At 41.6% G+C, this 23,974-nt stretch overlaps 3 protein-coding genes across 7 annotated transcripts in view; all 3 read left to right on the top strand.

Moving 5' to 3' along the window:
• The window catches only part of aqr (aquarius intron-binding spliceosomal factor), a 53,132-nt gene extending 46,208 nt beyond the window's left edge, over positions 1-6,924 (top strand). For 2 of the 4 annotated variants that reach the window (XM_064321565.1, XM_064321556.1), the window contains exons 35-37: positions 1,047-1,160; positions 1,823-4,341; positions 6,095-6,924. In XM_064321565.1, coding sequence (XP_064177635.1) covers positions 1,047-1,160; positions 1,823-2,110 — 402 coding nt within the window. In that variant the 3' untranslated portion in view covers positions 2,111-4,341; positions 6,095-6,924. The remainder of the gene's footprint in view (positions 1-1,046; positions 1,161-1,822; positions 4,342-6,094) is intronic. The other 2 variants (XM_064321583.1, XM_064321574.1) reach the window with 2 other exon arrangements.
• A 5,583-nt stretch (positions 6,925-12,507) lies between these two features.
• LOC135247736 (actin, alpha cardiac muscle 1) lies at positions 12,508-15,999 on the top strand. The gene is made up of 7 exons (XM_064321528.1): positions 12,508-12,643; positions 13,477-13,621; positions 14,082-14,406; positions 14,535-14,696; positions 14,836-15,027; positions 15,363-15,544; positions 15,669-15,999. Exons 2-7 carry the CDS (start codon positions 13,493-13,495, stop codon positions 15,810-15,812), a joined length of 1,134 nt encoding a protein of 377 aa, XP_064177598.1. The 5' UTR covers positions 12,508-12,643; positions 13,477-13,492; the 3' UTR covers positions 15,813-15,999.
• A 1,773-nt stretch (positions 16,000-17,772) lies between these two features.
• LOC135247745 (gap junction delta-2 protein) lies at positions 17,773-23,117 on the top strand. 2 transcript variants are annotated; one of them, XM_064321548.1, is made up of 3 exons: positions 17,773-18,483; positions 18,991-19,714; positions 21,590-23,117. In XM_064321548.1, the coding sequence occupies exons 1-3, from the start codon at positions 18,413-18,415 to the stop codon at positions 21,611-21,613; spliced, it is 819 nt and encodes a 272-aa protein (XP_064177618.1). In that variant the 5' UTR covers positions 17,773-18,412; the 3' UTR covers positions 21,614-23,117. The 2 variants fall into 2 exon arrangements, with proteins under 2 accessions (XP_064177618.1, XP_064177611.1); XM_064321541.1 differs by having other exon boundaries at positions 17,775-18,483; positions 18,991-23,117.
• The last annotated feature ends 857 nt before the right edge of the window (positions 23,118-23,974 follow it).

The raw sequence follows: 23,974 nt of genomic DNA, 5'->3' as shown, positions 1-23,974 counted from the left end.
GTGAAGAAAATGGTCTGTGGCAGGCTGGTGAGGGTCGAAGGTGAAAGGGCAAAGGGGAGCTGGTGTCATATGGCTGCTGTCTGATCCCCTTCAGCGAGCAGCCTTGTGACTGAATGAGGAAGTCTGACCACAGCTTCTCTCCTCTCCTCCACTCAACGTGTGTGAAGTCCCAAAGCGAAGAGTCTGGCTCACGCAGGGAGAGACGTGTGAATATAAGTGTGGCCCGGGTTTGTTTTCCCTCTGACGGAGCAGGGCAGTCATTTCTGCAGTGTCAGTACCCACAGCAGCAGGAGGAGGACGGGTCGGGCTCATCTTGGCTGTGACTCTGTAAAACAGGGCATGCTGGTACTGTGCCTCCCCTGGCCTAAAACACCAGAGACCTGGGGCACTGTGAGCTCCCCACTGCTTCTGTTCGGAGAGCCTTAAAGCAGCCGGCATGAACAAGATGTCTCGCTTCCTATCTCCTTCTGCTGTGAATCTGGATAAAGACCCCATGCCTCCGCCTCTCTCTCGAACCCGGTCCAAGTGCACTGGACCGTGTGCTGCTTCTCCCGTCAGATCTAAGCTCACTTAATTGGATTTGAATACCTGACTGGGTTTTACAGCACTTAGCAAGAATCAGCTTTTATCTCTGACATTTATGATGAATGTGTGCCTGCAAGTTAGCTCTGTTCATTTGAGCCCGTTTAAGGCAATTAATGGAGAAAGCTATCTGGCTTCATTGAAGAACGGTCATTTGGTGTTCACTGGTGCCCAGAACAACTATTTTAGCAATTAATTATGCCCAATTAAGAGAACCATGCCAAATTTAAGGGGCTGGTAATCAAAATTTTGGAAACAAACCATCCTCTTTTGGCACAGTATTTCACAAAGACCATATAGCAAATTAATGTTAAGTTTGTCAGATGAAGATTAGTGGTCAATTCACATCTGTCAACAGCTCATTACCTAAGAGACAAGCTGCTGTGGATAAAGGTGTGGTCAGGTGAGAGGGGAGTGGTCAGAGCAAGGCCTGATGGGATTTCTCATTTTTTACCTGTCTCTAGTTGGAAACCCGCTCCTCCCACCCTAATCAGGTGATCAAGAACATGCCGGAGATGGCCAATCTGGTGTACAACATGTACATGCACATGATCCAGAGCACACAGCAGTACAGACAGGTAAGCTGCTCACAGAATCCTCCAAGCTCCGCCCGAATTCTTCAGTTATTAACCTGTGAAAGTGCACTTGGTTTGTTTTTACAGTCTTTAGGCTTTAATTCCGGGCCAGAAATAGGCTCTTTGCAGAGCAGTGACTCCCATTCACTGATAACGAACGACTGAGAGACTGGTGTGTGTGTGTGTGTGTGTGTGCGCGCATGTGTGCATGCACATCCACATCTCCGTTTGCAGCAGGGATGTGAATGAATGAATGAATACACAGTGGCACATTGACGGCACGGGGCTTGATTAAATTGTAAATGAAATTGTTCTGCTTGACTGGGTCTCATTTCTCAGTCAAAAGGTCTTGGCTGCAAATCCAGAGCTGTGGCGTGCGGCAGTGTCACTCCTCACTGTTAGCAGGGCAGGGAAGCCGTTCCACCCGCTTCTTAATGACTGAGCAGAGCCGCGTCTGACTGCTGCAGATTCCAGCCAGCGCTTACTGTCACTCAGCTTTGCTGTTTTTTAAACGAGCTACTGGAAACATAACTCTCTCTCTCATTCCCTCTCTCTCCCTCTCCCTTACTCTCTCTCTGTCTTTCTGTTCCTCCCTCACTCTTTCCCTCTTCTGCTTTCTCTCTCTCCCTCTTCCTCCTCCCTTCCTCCCTCCCTGTGTGTGGCAGCAGCAGGCGCTTCTCCCTCCTCCAAGCCAAGTGGAGGCTACAGCGGCGGAGGCTGCAGACGGTGCAGCCGAGGATGCGCAGACGCAGCCGGAGCCTGAGCAGATGGAGCAGACCCCCAGCGGGGAGCAGGAGCCCCAGAAGAGCTCTGAGGGGCAGGCTGAAGAGGCGACAGAGGAGAAGCAGCAGCAGCAGGAGGAGCAGCAAGAGGAGCAGGAGCACTCCACCATGCCCGAGCACCCCGGCAGAGACAGTGACAGTGAGGACAGTGGAGCGGAGGAGGGGCCTTAGGCTGCTAAACCCCGTCCCTCCACTCTGACACGCGAAGTGAACTGCCCAAACCATACAGACCCGCCCCTTCCCCCCTCCCCCTCCCCCTCCCCCTGCCCTCTGCCCTAATGGAGCAGCCCTGCTCTTTCAGGAGTGTTTTTTTTCCCCCCTGCGGTAATTATTGGAAAGAGATCAGCTTCCTACGAAAATGAAACCATGAGTATGTTCAGTTCTTATTCTGAGAATGTCTTTTTGTGTACTTTTTTAAGTAAAAGGTTAAAAATACTTCCTGGGTATGGAGTATCGTCTTTGATTTCTGCCTCTAAAAAGAGTTCAGCCGTTGGCTGTTGCATCGACATACTGCCTCATGGTGCTTTATTGTAATGCACGCGACAGACGAAACCACTTTACCCCGTAGGCCATTTTCATGACCTGCCGGTGCTGCGCTCTCAGTCCCTGTCTCTCCTCCGTGTCCGTGCTCTAGGTGACCATCTGTCTGTGCATTATCTAGGAAATGGCCGATGAAAGGCGCGGGCAGCGCTGGCTGCCTGGCGTGGCCCTGGCCTTGGGCCATCTATAAATACCTTTTTATGACCCGTGCAGACATGCGCTCGCACACGCAGAGGTCCCCTCTCGGCCTTCCGTGACTTTGATCCGGCGACGCGGTCAGGGACCCCCGCGGGCCCGGCGGACTCCGAGCTGCCCCCGCCTCCACGTTTGTAGGTCAGCCACCGGCCCTGAGTGCGCTGGAGGGGGGACGGCCATTCAATAATTACATCACCCCCACCTCCCCCAAAAAAAAAATATTCAGGACAGTGTGCAGTGAAATATGTAGTTATTTGTGTCAGTGTAATGCTGTATCACGGTAAAATGAAAAATTCAACGTGACAGTACAGTGGTCGGTTTAGATGCTGTCTAGCTGTCAGACACAGACAAGCACCCCATAATAATACAGTAAAAAGTGCATTTTCCAAAGCTCTTGATTACAGATAGCTGTGTCTGTCAGCAGAACTTTGATCAAATTGGCTGAATGTAGTTTACCAAGGATAAGCCAATTGACTGACAGAGGCCAAACTGAGAAAACAGACCGTCTGTATGATAGGAAGGTACTTCCAGAATTGTTGCTGCTAGCTAGCCAAGTAATTTCAAAGCATGGTCAGTGCAAAGCAGTAGTGGTCAGCCCACTAAAAGCCAGCCAATAGCCTGTAAGATGGGGATCATAAGACATATTTTAGGCTTTATGATGCAGATGAAGCATGCTGTGGGATACAATACAGAGCTCATAAGACTTCACACACAAGCATTACAGGCATGCCGCAGCAGCGTTACATACCACTGACATAAGTACCCTTTACTCGCCAATGATGGCATCACAGCCATAGTTTAAACACAGGCTTGACAGAGGTGGGGGTTTCCCACAAATGTCGAAGGTTTTTAAAAATGCACTGAGAGGGTTCCGATGGAAAATGTGAAAAATACTTTGATCCCTAAATCTGCAACTCACAATATTATTGGCCAATCAGACATTGATACTCTCCAAAATGGTATTAGCTTCCTTACTCAGATGCATAAAATCTGCTTAATCTCCGTAATGGGTGAATGCACTGTGTTTCTTCAATAATTAATTTTTTGCTGTCTGGATGCGCATTAATGGGTACCTGTTATTTGCCGTACATTTCCCAGCAGATAGAGAATTTTTACAGTATGTTGTCTTGTACTCAGTAAGGATAGAGTTCAGCTACTGGTCAGGCACATCTACTGTGCTTTATATCGAGAGAGAGAGAGATAAACAGAGACAGACAGAGGGGTTATTGCTGGCATACTTGAGCAAAGTGGTATACCTCCGCTATTCTAGTAATAAGAGCAAATTATTTTTTCTTAACATTGCAACAAAAAAAAAGGAATAAAGGTTTAGCATGTGATTGTGTGTCCATGGTCACCTATACATACATACATAAAAAAATATGAAGAAATGTAGGGATGCTTACTTACACTGATGCTTAACACTGAACTCATTACTGAACAAGTGCTCAATTGATAGTTGCGTGCGTGCTTCCACGGGACGCCTTGCTTAGACCTCCCCCTGGCATTTTTCACCCATACTGCACTGCTGCAGTAAATCAGTGGTGCCAGAGAGGAAGTGGCTGTGGTCACGGACTCACTGAGACACACGTGAGACTCGCACAGGAACGAGGGGATCCAGCCGGATCGGATTCTGACACACACCGCTCAGAAACAACATTTAACTAAAGGTGAACTTTTTCCCCCTCAGCATGCTAAAGCTTTTTAATGACTAGCAATGAACTGTTCTTATTTTTTCCTCCACAGGTTGCTCTGTTATAAACATTGTTCTACTCAAAGAACTGAAGTATAACTTCAACTTTAGCTTTGAGTTAGTCAGGCAGTGTTTAGCTTCAAAGTGATGCTTTTTTCTGTATTCATGGGTGACTTAAATGGGTTGTTTTGTCAACAGAACGTCTAAATGGAGCCTAGCCTCTCATGCAGCTGTTACAAACTTTGTTATGCTTTGATTTGGTTTGTGTTTTGTTTTTCTTCCTGGTTCTGGTCTGATTGTTAAATAACTTCCTCCACTCTTCATGAATGTGGGACATTTTCAAAAATGTATTAATTGTATTTTTGGTGCTCTGGTGGGCATAGCATCTGTGAGATATTGCTGTGAATGTGTGTTCTGTTTTGGTGGGAGTTGCCCCGAAGCACAAGATCACCTCGAGATTAGCAGCGTGATGGCGCTTATAGATCCAGCTGATGTAAGAGGAAGTGACTGAAAAACAGGAAAGGGAGAGCTTGGCACTGACTTGTAGCGGCCGATTAAACAATGGCCCGTACTGTCAGATCAGCCTCAGACCACATTCCCGCGAACAGCTCAGCTGTGTCATGAATCCCAGCTACGTTAGTTAAGTGTAGCTGAATTAAAAGCAAATGCCCCGAGAAAAGTGGTTCTCCGCAGAGTAAATAAAGGTGTCAACTGAGGGGAAAAGACAGAAGATTCCCACTGATAACAAAATTCACTTAAACTGCACTCCAGGGATTCGCAATAAATTCGTCCAAATAACCAGTCGACTGCAGGCATTTGGATTTTAATTTAGAGAACCCCATGATGTGTGGCAAGCACAGCTGCTGTCAACCTCTCGTTTGTTTGAAGCAATCCAGGCATTGCTGTCTCTCTGAAAACATTTCGATTCGTACTCTACTTGTGGTTCATTAGTAAAGAGACAGCATCATCCATTTTTGGGTTCACGAAACTTCTCATTCCCCTTGCTACTATTATTTCTGACAGGTACGCCAGGATGATAGCTGGTTCTGTTTGATAATCTGCAATCATGGGGGAAATATAAACTATTTAATTTTCTCTGGCTATATCATTAGGTTTCTATACGTTCTGACAGTCTGCCCTGCCTCCTCTTCTGCACGCTGTGCTTTTCCCCCCCAAAGCAAATCCAGCTCTCCTCCGAGACACTTCTTTATTGAGGAATTGATCTGGTTTAATAATCTCACGAGCTGCCTGAAGACAAAAAGAGAAAGTTTTTCTGAGCACCCAGGACTAAATTGAACTTGAAAATACGGCAAGGCATTAACAGAAATCCCTTGAGGACACATCACAGGACAGCAACATCAATGGGGAGAAATCTGATCCATCTGGAGAAAATGCAGAGTGTTCTATGTTACCCATATTAAAATAGACTATATTTCCTAAACAAATAAATCTGATGTTATGTTGTAGATCTTTTTAGTCTTTAACAAGCAAGTTCTAGCTCCAGTGAAATAATTCTGTGAAAGTCTAAAGCCAGTTCTGGCAACTATACATTTCAAGTCTACATTTTTTCAGTTCCAAATGCAAATGCAGATCCATATGAATAATATTTTCCCAATACTTGGCATAAAAACAAAGCACTAAAACTCACAGATAAAAGGGATACAGTGTTGTTGTTTTTTTTTTTTCCTTGAACTCAAAACTGAAGTAAATGCTCTGATCCCCTTCCTCAGGTTTTCTCCCTGTGTGTGTCTGCCCGTCCAAGGTCAGAATGTCCAGCTGTGGATCCTGCCTCTACTCCATCGTATGGCTCATCATCCTGTTGGCCCTGGCCTGGCCCCTCAGCATATTTCTGGGTGGGCTGTACGGATTCATCGCCCCCCTGACCACCTGCGTGGGACTGGACCGCCTCACCGACCTCCTCCTGGAGGGGGCGAACCTGGGGCGCACCTGCGCCCTGAACGTGAGGCACGGGAGGCCGCTGTGCTGAGGGAGCGCCGCGCTCCGGCTCCCGTCTCCATGGAAACGCCTTTCCCCTGCGCAGACGCCGGCGAAGACGAACTCTGCGCATTTTGACGTCCATTCTTAGGTACCGAGATCATTCATTGTTCATCTGAAACTCTACAGACTGCTCCAAACGCGAACACCCCTTATCAACATTAATGGTGCATATCGACATTATTCATGCTTTTTATAACTTTGAATGACATTTCTTGTACTCATGCTGTTTTGTTTTAAGTGAAAATTGTTTATTTACCTGTAGTGAAGATATCTGTTAGTTAGAACAAGAAGTTGTACAACTTCTAAAGAAAATAGACATGGCACTTTATGCTGAAAGGGCTTTAAAACAAATGTCTCATATGCTGTACATTTATTTAGGGTGTACATGAATATGATCATCTTACTGAAACACGCAAATTATATATAATCTGCAGGTTAGTAAACACTGTTGGGTGAAAGTAAGTGGTGTTACCCTACTATAGCTATGACTGAAGTGTTGAGGAAAGGTTTCAGAAATTGTTAATGTTAAAACGAAAATAAAGAAGCGTTTGTAACTGATGAACTTCGACTGTTTGTCCTCTCTCTCGTGTGGCTGTTTTGTGTGTCAGCCTTATTTCTACCAGATTTACAGTTGTGTGGAATACCGGTAGGTAAGGTAAGATGGTTGATGATGCATGAGCATGGTGAAGGTGCGCTTTCATGTGAAAGATGTGTCTCTCACAATATTAATTTCATAGGGTCATAGGCTCAGGGATGGCGTACAGTATTTTTTAAAAGGTGCTTTTTTTTTTTTTAAACCCTTCGCTTTTTGAGTATTAAAACATTGTCGGCCAATTGCAATGAACAGAGCAGGAGTATAAACTTCTGGTTTAAAACCATGAATAAAAACTGCATCAGCTGCTTCTAATCCGTGCACTAGGAAGCAGCTGTTCCAGTTGTGCTTTTCTGGTGCTCGAGCGATTTGAACCTGAAACTACTGCGAAATTTATTTCAACTGACAGGTGTTTGGGGGATATTGGTAATCTGTACTTAGAGTCATTTTTTTAACATAATGACAGAGTAAGAACATAAAATCAATGTTACTACTCTGAAAGCAAGCCTGCAAACTAAATACCATGCATCTATATTAATCATTAGGCAATCAGAAACCTTTCAGAAGGCATTGTGTGTTCTTACCCCTTCCTAGAACCCAGACAGAATCCCACTTAGCCACTGTGGCCTCACAGAACCTTGACCGAGCCCTGAAAAACACAGCATCAGGAACACCACGAACCAAACCCTGCAAAAGAAAACGGCTGTAGATGACAATAAAGCACCAAAACTGCCGCATAACATCTTTGCCAGCTTCCGCCTTCCATCTCGGCTTATTCCTGGAGGAGAGAGAGGCCTGCCACCTCAAGACACGAAGCCGCTTTGCGGTTCAGAGGTAACGGATAACGAGAAGGGGATTTCAGACGTCTGCTGTCGACGGCTTACCTGGGCACCGGGGAAGGACCAGGGCAGGCCGTCTCCCAGCTACCTACAGAGTAATAAAAGAGAAGAAGGCTGGAGCCATGATCTTAAAAAGGTCACTGAAGGTGAAAGGCAACGTTCTAGTGCCTCAAATAGAAAATGATAATGAGGGTGCCTTTCAGAAAATGTTAAGAGCTGTTCCACTGTAGACATACGGTGGACTCTGTAGTCTAGTGGCTTCATTTTTATTTAAACACGGGGGGGGTTGTCACATCTGTGTCGGGTAACTGAAAACAGCGAGGCATGACTAAAAGAACACAAAGACTACCTATCACTTTTTCCCAAAAATATTCCTGGTTTTAAGCACTTTAAAATCCCCTGTAGGATTTACCCAAAACGCGGCATTCGTTTCGGCAGTCACTGAGGAAGCTATGCATTAGCAGATTAAACTATTCAAATATGATTCATGAATATTTCATTTCAATTTCAAAGCACTGTTTAACCTCATTTTCCCTTACTCTTGCTACTGATTGATACACAGAATGACAATGATTCTCTCATGCGTTGAAATGCTGTGTCTTGAGCGTTCAAAGTGTGTTTGATAATAGGGCTTTGTCCCAAATCTTCAGATGCAATATTTATATGATTCCCACAGGAGATCTAGTTAGATTACTTTTTTGTAAACCCAGCTCTGCTCTCTAAGACCCTGAGGGCAAAGGCAACAAGCCAATATAGCCTGACTTCATTTTTCATTTTCAAATTTTTTTTTTTGTTGCCGAATCCTTGGCAACAAATGGAAAGCACCCCGGATTGGACCAAATACAGACGCCCAAGCAAAGTGATAAACCGATGCAACGGAGGCTGAAATTCAGCACTGGTGGTAAATATTTAATTTGGACGCAGGACTGGGGCTCGGAAAAAGGCGAGCCCCTCCTCACTGTGCTGCCACGCAGGGTGGGGGTGGGGGTGGGGGGCCTGAGAGAGAGTGTGTGGAGTCCAGGATCCAATTAACCTCACATGGCTTTTTTAATTCAAGTCTCCTACAGGCACGGAGGACCTACTCCAGTCCTGCTGGCTCAAAAAGAGGATAGGTTAGTCTCTGTCTGAAGTATTTTCAAGAGAAAACCCACAGGCATGAGAGGTACCATTCTCCATTTGTGGTTTTACCATTTGATTGGTTATTATAGGCACTATTGTGTAAAATGTACATTATTATTCGCAGCTTAGTCTGTAAAAGGAAGGAACCAATTTTATAGAGATGTACCAGAAAAGCATATTCAATTTAAAAGCTGATTCTTACCATTCTTGTAGATAATGTAGAATGTTGACATTAGCATACCAGTCATTTTTTATAAACTCTAATTGTGCTTTAAAAAATGGTGATTTGCGAAGCAATTTGAAGCATTTTTGAATAGTGAAATGTCCTCTGCTGCTCCAGTTTTATTAAGTAGTCTCTAAAATCAAATAAAACAAACTCGGCCACGTTCTCAGTGTACATTACAGTTGCATCATAACACAAGACCTACATGCAGTCAGGACAATGAGAGCCCATCCTTACAGCAGCATGCAAACAGAGTTTCACCCAATGAAACTGGGGCAATGCACATGAAATCATCTCTTGCAGTCCAAGCACTTATATCACATGAATAATTTGGAGATTCCATGGGAGTTATGAATGATCATGTTCATAAGCTGGGTGTAAGCTTCTGGTAATTGGTCCTCATCTTTACAGGCCTCTGACGTGCTCCTGTTCTGGATCATAGAAGCTTTCATCGCTTCTGAGGTGCACATTACAGGCCAGTGAAGTGTGGATGAAATCATCAGAGGTACAGCATAGTGTTCAGTGACTGAGCACTTGAGGCCATTCATGTCCCGTTGGTGAGAAATTATCGACAACACTGCCAACTGGGCCCAGTTATTGCCCACAGCACCTTCCGATTTGATGCCTTCAAGCTAAAGCACATTTATGGTAATTCTGCCATTACAGTGTTTCAGTAGCGAGTCCTGTTCCTGATTAGACTGTACATACCCTCATTATCTTTCCATCATTCAGTTTATATTAAAAGAAAAGAAAAGACAGTATTGAAGGCAAATACAGTTCTGTACCATATGGCTTCCAGGGTGGAAAAGGAGAAAATATATTCTATACAAGCTTTTTCTATTTTTTGCCTTCTGTTGTCTGCACTGAAATTAGGAAATTTGCATTTCCATCACACATAGCACATGTGTTTAATAATGTGTAATATTTTTGTAGAGGAAATAGGAATAGCTCTCGTTTTATCATTTTAATCTTAAACCAAAAACATGCTTGGTCTAAACGAGTTTCCAGAAGTGGTAGATGTTTCCCCGTTTTAATGAAATTCTGATAAATTTTATTTTATTTCATGCCAAGTCTGTCATAGCTAGTTCACAGCTGTTTGTGTCCTCAATGCCTTTTGTCATTCCGTAAGTCGGAAAGTAGATCCTGCCAAAAAAAGATCCTGTCATTTCTGTCCGACTTGCGACGGTATTCCTCATGTGGAAATCACAGCATGATACTCTTTGAACTGCTCCCGTTTTTTTTTCTGTGCCCTGGCAAAGTGAGGAGTCTTTCACACCACTGAATGATTCACACGTAGCACTCTCTCTGAGCCAAGCCAAGCTCAATGAGTGACTTAGCTTCTCTTTCCAATTATAGATACCAGTCAAACACATTCACCTCCCAGGAATGCAAAACATATGCACAACACGGCAGACGTGCTATCACAAACAAATAAATAGCTGCTTATACTGTCCACCAGTTACTTCCGCAATGACTGAAACTCACAAGTAGCGTAGTTACGTCTTCTGACAACAAATAGTTGCCAGAAGACGTAATAAGAAAATTTAATAAAATAACAGAAACAAATGAGTAATTTAACAGTATTCAGAAACACATCCTAATGGATCTACAATAAAGGCTTTGTTTTCATAAAGGCACTGCTTTACCCTATTTAGAATCGTAACAACAAACCGTAAATCAATGAAACTCGCGAATATGGTTTATAAAACGGTAAAATGTATTTACTGAGCTTCAAACTTACTGGTTCATCTGAAAGTGAAACATTGTCTGTACAATCCATTGACATTAATTCATTGGATTCATCATGTAAATCAGGGGTGTCTAATCTTATCCAAAGAGCCAGTGCAGGTTTTTGTTTTAGCCCAGAATTTAGACATCTTATTCTACTTATCAAGGTCTTGTTTGAAGACTTATTATTAGTCAACTAGTTGAATCAGGTGTCGTAGTTCTGGGTTAATGCAAAAATAAAATAAAAATATTTTAAAACTCAGCCCTTTTCATGATTGGACACCCCTATTCTAAATGCATAAGCTGTCAGGAACATTTACAACTTTCCTTGGATTTATGATCCCAAATGATGTAAACAACTTATAAATAGGAAGATAGCAAACGGAGATGATTCACTATACCAAGGACAGAAATGTTATGACCGGCTGTATTAGACCTTAGAAAATAAGATTTGAACAGAAACGCGTAACGCGCTGCAGAAAAAAATTATTTCACTGTTTTACTCTAAGAATAATAAAAGACCATTTGAGGCAGACAGGAGTTGAATGTCTACAGAGTAACGGTCAGCTGCTGAAGCCAGCTGTAATGCGCACGTGTTATTTCCATTTGGCAAAGCTTAACACTCCATCTCGTTATGAACTACTTTTGTCTGGAACAGCCTAAAGAATGTCATAGTGTGGCAAGCGTCATCTCAGGCGCTTTGGAGATATGAAAAATAATAGACATTACTGCCTAAGAGTATATGAATATTGATAAAGTATCACTTGAATATGATATAGACACAATGAAAACAATGAAAAATTGCTCCGAACATATTTAATCAATTTACCACTATAGTTTATTCACTCTTTGAAAAAAAAAGCATAAAAACTAATAAAAACTGTACTACAGTAAGTCTGCATGTTTTTAGAAAGTACCAGTGTTTGAACTGGACACAGTGACTTGCGCTTATTCAACATGTGATAACCAGGACACAAGAGGTATTCCATTGCTATCTTTCGCTTTCAAATTTTATCAGTGCTCCCTCCTTTTCAAGTATTAACTATGAACAATTAAAATGAATCAAGCAAGCACCATTCAGAGATAAGGAAACTGTGCGTAACACATATGTGGAAACCTCTTAAGCTAAATCAATTTCACTTATTTAGCTTACATTGTAATTATTTCCTGATGTTCCTATCCAATGTACAACTTGTAAATTAATGTTCTGTTGTAAAAGCCTATTGCTAGAGAACAATATTGCAATCATTATTTGTGCAAAACACCAGTTATGTTCTGCCACAAATATTTGCGTAGACCTGTCAGTGCTAGTAAACTAGGAAACGTGGTAATAGGCTGCTTTGAAGATCAGCATCTTTGTGCAAAATGCACACCATCATAGGACATATCAGTACCGACTTGAAGTATGCTTTTGCCGAATTAAACATCACATTTCACAAGACCCTTTTCACTGTCAAATCTATGTATTATTTTACTAATTTATTTATTCTTGTACCCACGTAGAAGCTGTTCTATACCACCCGGACTGCTCGTGGGGGGCCCCTGCCATACATGGGCTGCTCTCTCGTAAACCTCGCGCTGGACTCTCCTCTACACACCATTCCATTAATGGCCTCGCGTCTCTCAATGGCGCGAGAGCTACCAAATAAGGAGACAGCGGTCTGTATCACCCCCGAGACGTTCCCTTCCACACTGTCGCTTGTCAGGGTATAAATGTACGTTTCCTCTCAGCCCACTACCTCAGCCTTTAACTCAGGACGCGGCTACAGGTGCTGATCTGGTGAGTACACATGTCAAAGTTTGATTTTTCAGACTAAGAAGCTGCCATACTACCACAAGGAAAGGAGTCGTGCGACTTTCAAGATTCACAATGGACTATTTGTAGCCTACATTGCAGTTATGAGACAGTCATCGCTTCTTAATGGACCTCCTTCAAAGATGAATTATTTTATACAACTACTTTCACTATAATGTATTTTATTGAGAAGAGTGGAGGTCTTAGGCATCGCGGTATACCTGATTATCATTTCTACTTTTTATTGGATTATGTAGTACAATAATGGAAACGAGAAAAGGGAAACGCCAACGGCAAGATTATAGATCTTGCACACATTGATCGATTCACAGAGTTATGATTCTGGGAAATAATTTTATTTCAGTTGTAATACTTTGGGTATTCTGTAAAGAAGGAAAAATTGATAACACAATAACCACCCATTACTCATACTGCAATAAGCAGCAGACTGCTATTGTTTCTTGGGAGGGCCTTTGTGTAATATAAAATATTTCATACAAAGATAAAATTTTATTGTAATTTATTTTAATTTCCTGGTAGTGACAGTCACTTTAGTCCTTTTTCCAAGAAGGCAGCAATTTACCATTTTAACTATATCACATTACTCCTGCGTGCTGTCTGTAAGTTTGCTACATCAACATTTACCTGTAAATTGTGTAACATCTTCATATAGCAGCCTACTTGTCCATGTTGTCAGTGAGTAGGGAGCACTTTAAGGGAACCCTTTTATGGTTTAAAGCAATTAAAGACTGTCTATATCCAGAAAGTGTCTGTTTAAATAATGCTATACGTGATACCTGCAATTTTTGCTTCATCAGATCTCCATCTGACACCATGTGCGACGACGAGGAAACCACCGCTTTGGTATGCGACAATGGCTCTGGTCTGGTGAAGGCTGGGTTCGCTGGAGATGACGCACCCCGTGCTGTCTTTCCATCCATCGTCGGTCGCCCACGTCACCAGGTACAGTTCGGTAGACTTCAGATAGATGGTGGAGGGGCTAGCATATGTGTTCTGCATAATACTATGGACTGTACTCACAGTGCACTCCAATCAGAGGCAGTTCTAGAGACTGAGGGGGGAGGCCCTCGGCAAAAAAATGGCATGGGCCCCTTCTGACCTACTTCCACTGTTATTGTGTTACCTAAAACCCAGCCCTGGAGGCCCCCGAATGCTTGGGGCCCCAGGTCTGTTCTGTACCTTACCTGTTCAGAAGATTTTCCTCTTACTCCTGTTAAAATACACTTTTAACTAATGAAGTGTCCTGCAGCTACATTGTTTATTTTTGCACATAATGCTTCACTGTTCATATACAGTAAAACACAATTGTTTTATTGTATGCAACCAACAATTATCACACAGTTTAAAAAAATGTAAATTAAAAAAACATACTAAAAAGTGCTTTTTACTTTTTGTCTCCTAGGGTGTCATGGTTGGAATGGGACAGAAAGACTCCTATGTTGGTGATGAGGCTCAGAGCAAGAGGGGTATCCTGACTCTTAAGTACCCCATTGAGCACGGCATCATCACCAACTGGGACGACATGGAGAAGATCTGGCACCACACCTTCTACAATGAGCTTCGCGTAGCCCCTGAGGAACATCCAACCCTGCTTACAGAAGCCCCTCTCAATCCCAAGGCTAACCGCGAAAAGATGACTCAGATCATGTTTGAGACCTTCAATGTCCCCGCCATGTATGTTGCTATCCAGGCAGTTCTGTCCCTGTACGCCTCTGGCCGTACCACAGGTGAGAAGCTACTATATGATTCTTAGCAAGTGAAATTTAAATGTTGATTGTCATGGGATGCAACGGTAATTGTATGCCCTGTTCAACTTTGAAATATTGCCTTAAATTAATCCAATACCATAATTTAGGTATCGTGCTGGACTCCGGTGATGGTGTGACCCATAACGTTCCCATCTATGAGGGTTACGCTCTCCCCCACGCCATCATGCGTCTGGACCTGGCTGGTCGTGACCTGACAGACTACCTTATGAAAATCCTGACAGAGCGCGGCTACTCTTTCGTCACCACAGGTATGGTGGGTGTTGGTTTCCGGACAATTTAAGAGCTCATCCGTAAAATTAACGGCTTTAAAAATGCTATTAAAAATTGAAATAAGTTCGTTTATTTTTATTTTATAAAAACATCTATTCATATGTTCAATCCTAACAGCTGAGCGTGAGATCGTACGCGATATCAAGGAGAAGCTCTGCTACGTTGCCCTGGACTTCGAGAATGAGATGGCCACTGCTGCTTCCTCATCCTCCCTGGAGAAGAGTTACGAGTTGCCCGACGGCCAGGTTATCACCATTGGCAACGAGCGTTTCCGTTGCCCCGAGACCCTCTTCCAGCCGTCTTTCATTGGTGAGCATCGCCAACAATCACGATTAAATGCGTTAGTCTTCAGTTGTGCGCAATGGCAAAATAGGCTAAGATTTCCGTGCATTCATTAGATATAGGCCTACTAAAAACCTGTCTACTGAAATAGAACACATTTGGGCATGTATCAAGTTTCAATGGATTGTACATGACTCAGAGCCTGCTGTGGTGGTGTGTACTCAGCTGCTAAGGAGCTGTCCACTTCAGCACCTGTTAGCTCTCATCGAGCGTGGCCACCTGTTCTAACAGTTGAAAATCACGTGTGTATTTCTGCGGGGGATGTGCAAATTGACAGCCTGCGTTCCTGTCCCTTGCCACAGGTATGGAGTCTGCCGGTATTCACGAAACCACCTACAACAGCATCATGAAGTGTGACATCGACATCAGGAAGGATCTGTACGCTAATAACGTCTTGTCTGGTGGTACCACCATGTACCCCGGTATTGCTGACCGCATGCAGAAGGAAATTACCGCTCTGGCTCCCAGCACCATGAAAATCAAGGTAACGTTCTTCATTTTTCTCGTCAAACACGATATTAAAATATTCCGTTTTGCGGAATTAGAGAATGCACATGTGTTTACGGAAGTAGCTGTTATTGAATTCTAACGCTAGTTTACCGTTTTAGATCATCGCCCCCCCTGAGCGCAAGTACTCTGTCTGGATTGGCGGTTCCATCCTGGCCTCCCTGTCCACATTCCAGCAGATGTGGATCAGTAAGCAGGAATACGACGAGGCTGGCCCTTCCATTGTCCACAGGAAGTGTTTCTAAACGAAAATTTCCCCCAAAGTTACCCCCTTCCCCTCCCTCTCCCCTTCATGCCAAAACCAGGCTTCTGGCGAACCCAGACAGCTTCCCTTGAATTATTTCAATGTACAGTTTGTTTACACACAAGTGCAATTTATATATGGATATTTATTGGTTTATAAATAAAAAAAGACCCGGGACTTGCAACGCACTTTGTCTGGTAGTCTAATTTCCTTACTCTACAGAGCATTTAGGCATGGAACTTTTCACTCTAATTTTATTTTATTATTATTATTTTACAAAAAAATAAATAAAAACCCTAACCTACTACTTTAAAGTAATTTTCGAAATGGTATGTTGCTAATTTTGTCTTGTCTGCTAATTGATCTGGCCCCATCTGGCAAAGGAGGAGGAGCACACGCGATTCCAAAATAAGTATGTTAGGATTCCAGCGTGGAGAAGGTTCACAAGCCATTATCAGTGAGCAGTCTAGGGTCTCCAATCTGGGCAGCTGTTGAACTGGCAGTCTTTTCGCACGCGCACAATGATTTATTCTCGTTGCGTCAATCAAAGACCAATGGATTTCCACATTACGTATTTTGCATTCCAGACATTCTGTATTGCAGACACGTTGGCTACCAAAGGTGAATGGGTCCATTTGAATCCCATTATTACACTGCTTATTTTTTACGATGAGCTGTTCGACGGATGTAGGCTATCCAATGTGAAATAAATTAACATGTACTTCCAGCCACAATAATTTATATTCTGGATATTCAATAGGGATTGACACTCCCTACGAAGGTTTGCGCGTTTTCTTTGAATATGCAGTCGGTGATCCTATGAAGAGTGTAGCTCGACCAGAGGATATCAAAGTCCCCGAGGAACGATGTAATACAACAGAATCATATTAATTAGCCTGAGTGCGTGTTAATCTGGATGTTGCGTCTAATTATTTTATGTTAACTCTAAAGAACACAAAATATAAAATACAACCCATGCATAGAATACCATAGCTGTAATCCAGCGCGTACTCCAACAAAGTCGAAGAGAACGTTTGTCACAGCTTGTCACCAAATGAGTTGAAGGTTATGAAAAATTTCATCTCAGATTATTAAATGCTACTGCTGTGAGATAATTCTGTATAGGCTACGATCATATAGCCTAACATATATTTTCATTTCCGTGACATTAATAGGCAGACGTTTAAACACATTTGCTTCTACTGCATGACATGCATTTAAATAAATGGCTGTATGTGGGGAAGGTGGTCACGTGATAGACATACAGTAGCATGCTTAATCCGCAAGAAAGCCTACATTAGTGTATCAATACATTGTTCGGAGGAAAAAATGCCAGGAGGGGAGTCTATGGTGTAAATAGTAAATTTAGTGAAGTTCAACTACTCGAATGTGTTTTTATCCACATTTTCTCTGCAGTATCATCCGCTACTGAGGGGAAAGTTTTGTCATTGGAAAAAAGGTGTATTTGTAAACTGAAAATGAAAAAGTAAATATTTAAAACTCAAAACAGATTAATTTATTTGTCCGAAAGTTTTAAGTTTTGCAATTCAATTATGTGTTTATACGTGTGTGTATTTCCATTTGCTAATTTGGTGATTATTCGAACACCTTCAAAACGATCTCAAAGCGCATAAGCTAATAAACTTATCTCTGCCTTAAGATACTCTAATTACACGCCATGTGAACAGTCTCTCTGCACTGTGGTAGAGTTGATCGGATCTAAAGGCGGAGCCAGATAATTTGTTGCTATTTTTGAATATTCACAGGCAACCCCGTAAAGCGATTAGTAGCTCGGGATAGCACTTTTCGCTTTGTCAGAGCACACCTATTACGATATGGGTGCTTGCTACAAAACAGTAGCATGGTACGATGCACAAGCATAGACTACGTAGTCACACGCGTAATCAAGAACATCTGTTATGCGAAAGCCGGATCGTGATCATTACATTGCGGGCAACAAGTAACTATTTTAGAAGTCGCTCAAATAAATTCGTGACACCACATCTTGACCCGTAGCCTTAGGACACATCGCGCGTGCAACCACACTTCTCAACTGAGTTTAATCGGTTTCATCGAAATCGGATATGATTCTGCCTGACTCAGTAATTTCTGTGTGTTGTAAACCAGAAACACCCCTGGCGCATTGAGCTTAACACCAATCATTTTATTACAGATTAATCTCGGTTCGTGTATATATTTGGAGAATAATGAAAATGAGAAATCCTGGTACTCTGGCCGCTCTCCACCAACCTGTCTGTGCGTGACGCAAGAGGAGACTACTTAAAGGGGGATTAGCGCTGGCAAGACATTAAATCCAACCTCCCTCCACCCAGACACCGCACGACCCATCAACCTGATCTGAAGATCGAAAATAGGAGGGCTTATACTAATCAGCACTTCAGACTCGAAGACAAGCAAAAGTGTGGGATCGTCGAGTGAGCTTCTAACAGAGACGCGGAGCAGAAGGGGGCAGCCGCAGCTCTCGTGATCAATGCATTTGCCAGATAAAATCGGAACCTCTGGAGAGTAAAACAGGAAATAATAACATTTCATAGGAATTCGTGCAGAGTGCTGTGTGCTCTCGTCTCCGGATGAACAGAAATGGGGGAATGGACCATCCTAGAGCGGCTGTTGGAGGCTGCTGTCCAGCAGCACTCCACTATGATAGGAAGGTAAGAGGAAAGTGTCTAAAATTACATAAAGTACAAACTATATTTATTTAAGAACTGGTGTAGAAAGTCAAAAAACGATGCTGCCTGTTGTGTGGAAAAACGGCGGACACATCCGAAGACGGGGTTATTGCTTGATCTGTTAATTTATGTGAATTTCATTGTATTCGTGTTCTGTGAAATTCACATAGACAAAGCGAGTTTCAACATAATACATAATTCTGACACACAGGATTCCCAAACGGTCTGATTGTTGTTAATGACATCCACATTTCAAAAATAATACGAGTAACACTTTGAAATATTTAACATGACAACATATTAGTATTGTGCTGGTAGCCTACAACCAATGCAATGTAAACTCGAGCTGTTGTGTTCAGCACCGGACAGCTCCCAGCTGAAATGTTTTAAGTTGTCTCTGGTTTCAAACCATATCAAAGCGAAACATAAAACCAATACACATGTATTTACCGTATGATTGTTTGCTTTTTATTGTTTGTTTGATTTTAGGATCCTATTAACGGTGGTGGTGATCTTCCGGATTCTAATCGTAGCGATAGTTGGAGAGACAGTCTATGATGACGAGCAAACCATGTTCGTGTGCAATACATTACAGCCTGGTTGCAACCAGGCATGCTACGACAAGGCATTCCCGATCTCCCACATCCGATACTGGGTGTTTCAGATCATTATGGTGTGCACCCCAAGCCTCTGTTTTATTACTTACTCCGTCCATCAGTCTGCAAAAAAGGAGCGCAAATATTCCACCGTGTTTCTGACGTTGGATAAGGACCAGGATCCACTGAAGCGCGATGACAGCAAAAAGATTAAAAACACAATTGTAAATGGAGTACTTCAAAACACGGAAAACTCAACCAAAGAAGCCGAGCCTGACTGTTTGGAAGTCAAAGAGATACCAAATTCGGCCATGAGAACTACTAAGTCAAAAATGAGGCGGCAGGAAGGCATCTCCAGATTTTACATCATCCAAGTGGTTTTCAGAAACGCCCTGGAGATTGGGTTCTTAGTGGGTCAATATTTCCTTTACGGATTCAACGTGCCCTCCGTGTACGAGTGTGATCGATACCCCTGCATAAAAGATGTCGAGTGCTATGTTTCCAGACCAACGGAGAAGACCGTGTTTTTGGTCTTCATGTTTGCGGTCAGTGGGTTTTGCGTGGTGCTGAATTTAGCGGAACTCAATCATTTGGGATGGAGGAAAATCAAAACGGCGGTAAGAGGCGTGCAGGCGAGGAGGAAGTCCATTTATGAAATTAGGAATAAAGACTTGCCCAGAATGAGTGTTCCGAATTTCGGACGCACTCAGTCAAGTGACTCCGCGTATGTGTAGCACAGAACCACCAATGAGACTGTGTATGATGTACAGAGATAATACGAAAATTATAATGTAATGGACAATATCACTCGCCAGATACGTTTCATGAATTAGGCGAGTGGATGTATTTTTATCCATTCGTTTTTTTTCCTTTGTTTGTTTTTTGTTCTTGTTTTTATTTCTTTTTTTTTATTTTTAGACTATAAACAAATGTGCGTTGCACGTTTGTTCGACTTATTTGTTATATTGCACTGATGCAACTTTTTAGTAACATTTATACTCTGGAAAACGCTAAATAGAACGCACATGAAGGTGTTCACGTACTTACTCGCTGTAGGCTACACAACCGATCTAGGAACTTGAAGAGTAAATACTGATTGCACTAAGTTGTGAACATGGGGAGCCATACATTCCCAATATGTGCTGTTGACGGTGTTTTTTAGACCTTTTCCACCGATTTTACACATCATTCTATTCAAGCGACACAATACACATTAGTTATGTTTGAAATACAATCTATACTTCAGATTTATATATAAATATATAAATCAATTCGGACTATGGATCGACCCAGTTCAAATACATTAGCATTCTACATGTTTTTGTTGCCTGTGTTCGCACCACTGACCTTAACGTATGTAATCATTCCATTGCTATATAACCGAATTGCAAAACAGTATCGGGTGGATTTGCTGCAAACGCTAACGTCTGTGACATCCTTAATTTATTATACACCAAAAATGCTCTCATTTGTGAAAAGTGTTTTCTTGCTTTCGTGTAATGAAGTGCCATACTTGTACATAAACATATATATAAATATATACGTACATATAAATATATGACTATAATATACTCTTCATCATTAAGCTAATTCCCTGCTTGGATTATGCTAAATGCTGCCCTAATTTTGCTTTAATTGTATTTGTTGTGATTTAAAGGAAAACGCTATCTTAAATTTTCTCTCTCTCTCTCTCTCTTACTCCCTCTCTCTCTGTCTCTCTCACACGCACACCTCTGTTTTACAGATATATGAGGGAGGAAAAATAATTCCTCATCTTTTTATACACTTGAGGGAAATCTGTTTATTCAAGGCAAATATGGAAAACAATTCCTGATAGCACAAGTTTTGACTTTAAATTAAAGTATGGGCAATACCTGCCCACTCTGGTGCTATAGTTTTTCCAGTGATGATTTAAATTGTCAATGTAATCAAGACAAAAACTAAGAAAGTTTTTCTTTCCAAAAATAAAAATGAAATTAATGTACACGAGAGCTGTGTGAAGTGCAATACTTTTAGTTAAATTAAAGGGCAAGTTCTTTACATGGAAACTGTGAAACTGAAAGTGCTTCTGGTAACTAAGGAAATGTCATATTAATGTAGACCTGTTTATGCACCTTGAGTTCAATGTCACAACCCAAACTACTGTACATAGCAAAATGCTCAGGGTTAAATCAACTCTTACAGAGTATACTTGCTCCCTATCGGACTCGGTTAATTAAAGTCTTTACTCTGTAAGAATTTAATTAACACTAGATATTTTCCCTCATATCCACCTTGTTATTCAGATCTTATTTTTTTAAAAATCCACAACTAGCTCAACTTATGATTTCTGGTCTTGTTAGTAACAGGAGCAATATGGCTATGCCCGTTAAATAAAGAGGGTGTTTCGATATGGCATGCGTCTATGTGCTTAAGGTAAATTTGCCTGCCCTGATAGAAATGATCTGAAACTTCAGACTCTTCTCTGGCTGTCTGTTTTGCTGACATTGTAGATTTGCCACACTGCCATGAGCTAACAGATGCCGGACGGGTCGTTTCAGAAGCATCCACTGCAGGGGCTCCAACTCGATGCCGCATCTATTTGGGAGTCGGCCCCTTTTTTTCTCCGTACCCACTTCCTGTGCTCAGTAGCAGGTGCGGCGCATCTCCAGTGGAGGCGAATGGCATCCGCACTCTGTGAAGGTCACCAAAAAACTGCAGAGCGCCCCGCCCGCACGGAAAACTAGGCTTCGGGGGCTGCCCATCCTGGATCACTTCTGGGGGAGGGCTGTGAGGGGCGTTTGCTAAGATGACTCGGCAACCTGCAAGAAAATCAAATAGCAAGACTAACGCATCAATCTCAAACTCAGTTGGGACATGAATTTTCTCCTAAACAAAAAAAAAAAAAGGAAAAAAAAAGAACCGCTTGTCTGCTTTCTCCAATGGTGCAATGGTGCAATGCTCTGTCACTTGATGCTCTCTCTCTCTCTCTATCTCTATCTCCCTCCCTGTCTTTCTCTCTCTCTCCCTCCCTCCCTCCCTCTCTCTTTCTCTCCCTATCTGCTCATATAATGCTATGAATTTCATGAGAACTAAAATAAGGTCTAGATACAATTACATTCCCCACTGTTCAGCATATACGGCACCTGAGAAAAAAATGAAAGAGTATTAAAAGAGCTTTTTACTATACAATTTACTACATGTTTCTGAATGCAGACAGAGTGTACATGGTTCTTGTATGACAGAGTTTTTTATTCCTATGCTGTTCTATACTCCTGCAATATTCATTTCCATATTTTCATGGCTACTTTTAAATGCCAAAATTATTGGGTTATGTATGAATGCAATTATGCATGCTGTGGTGCATTTTACATCATTTCAGCGTTAGGAGGCTTGGTTAAATATTACATGGTACCTGTATTATCTCTCTCCCTCTCTCTCCCTCTCTCTCTCTCTCTGTCCCTCTTTCTCTCTCTCTCAGTTTTTGATTCAAAACTAATTAAACAAATTACAAAAAGATAAGACACTCAGGCTGTATTGTAATCATTAATCCAGGGGATTACACTGACAAAACTGTAAATAAATGCAATGGATGAGCACAACTATTTGTAAGGATACAGTTACACTGAACGTTCTTTAGGATCATCAGTCATAAAATGTACGTATTTACGATTTACCATTTTTACACATTACGGCCTGTTCATTGATTAATAATGTATGTATATATTTAAGAAAAAAAAACTTATCTGAAAATCTGTGAGAGCTGGATAATAACATTCACAATAATGAACATCTCTGTTTGCTATATTTCAATGTTTTTTTTTTTATGATTGCAACTCAATAATCAGTTATATTTGTACTGGACTTCAAACAAGAGCTAGGGCCAAGCACAAAATATGTGCTGCATAATGCAAAATGTTTTTGTTAAAAAAACCAAGCCTCCAGCTGGAAGCAGTCTTCCTGTATATATGTTACATGGATGGATTTAATCTGGAAGAAGTACTGTGAATTAAATCAAGCCTCTCAAATAATAAGAATCTATTTATGGAGCCTCTGCAGTTATTTACAGAACTGTGGTTTAATAATTTTCTGCCATGATATATATATATATATATATATATATATATATATATATATATTTGCTGATTGTTGAAGTTGTTGATTAACTATAAATAACGTAGTCATTTGTGGTTTGTGATATTGAGAAATGTTTACTTTACCTGTGTATTTGGGAAGAAATACATATTACAAAGGTCAAGAAGCTAAAACATGAACAAACCAAACACGTTTAAAGTCATTTAATCAGCATTGAATGATCTTATGCTACCAAAGAACATAACATAGCTTGAAATACCATGCACAATAATCAAGACTAAAAGTTAAAACAATAAAGTTGTTTCACTATTTAGTATGGACATCTACAGTTCAATATAGAGAGGTTAGCATTAAGCATCATTTTAACATGAGTAAATTTATCACAATGCTTTATGTGTAGCTGATTTTACTGTATGGTCCAATAGATACATCTTCCCACAGTAGAGGATAAACCCTATGCAACAAATAACAGCAATAACAATATGCATTTGATATATTTATTTTCATTAAACAAAATGACCTGTCTGATAGTGATGTGCTTTCTGTCCACATTAATATCACCTTTAGAATACCACAGGCTCAATGTTTTTTTAGTTACATTATTTTGTCATTTTTTCACTGGCAAACTATTCTGTTAAAATGTATAGGTGCTGTAAAAGAAATCGTCACAGAATCGGATTATCAGTCGTAATGGTTTAATTATTTGATTAGAACTCAGAAGACGATCAGTCATGATGGTTCAATTATTTGATTGTAACTCTGTCAACACCATGCAGTACGCTGTGTTGGTGTAATAAGTAGGA

Source organism: Anguilla rostrata, chromosome 1, assembly GCF_018555375.3.
Source record: "Anguilla rostrata isolate EN2019 chromosome 1, ASM1855537v3, whole genome shotgun sequence".
In the NCBI taxonomy this organism is placed as follows: domain Eukaryota; kingdom Metazoa; phylum Chordata; class Actinopteri; order Anguilliformes; family Anguillidae; genus Anguilla; species Anguilla rostrata.
This window is presented reverse-complemented; position numbering and strand designations above follow the sequence as displayed.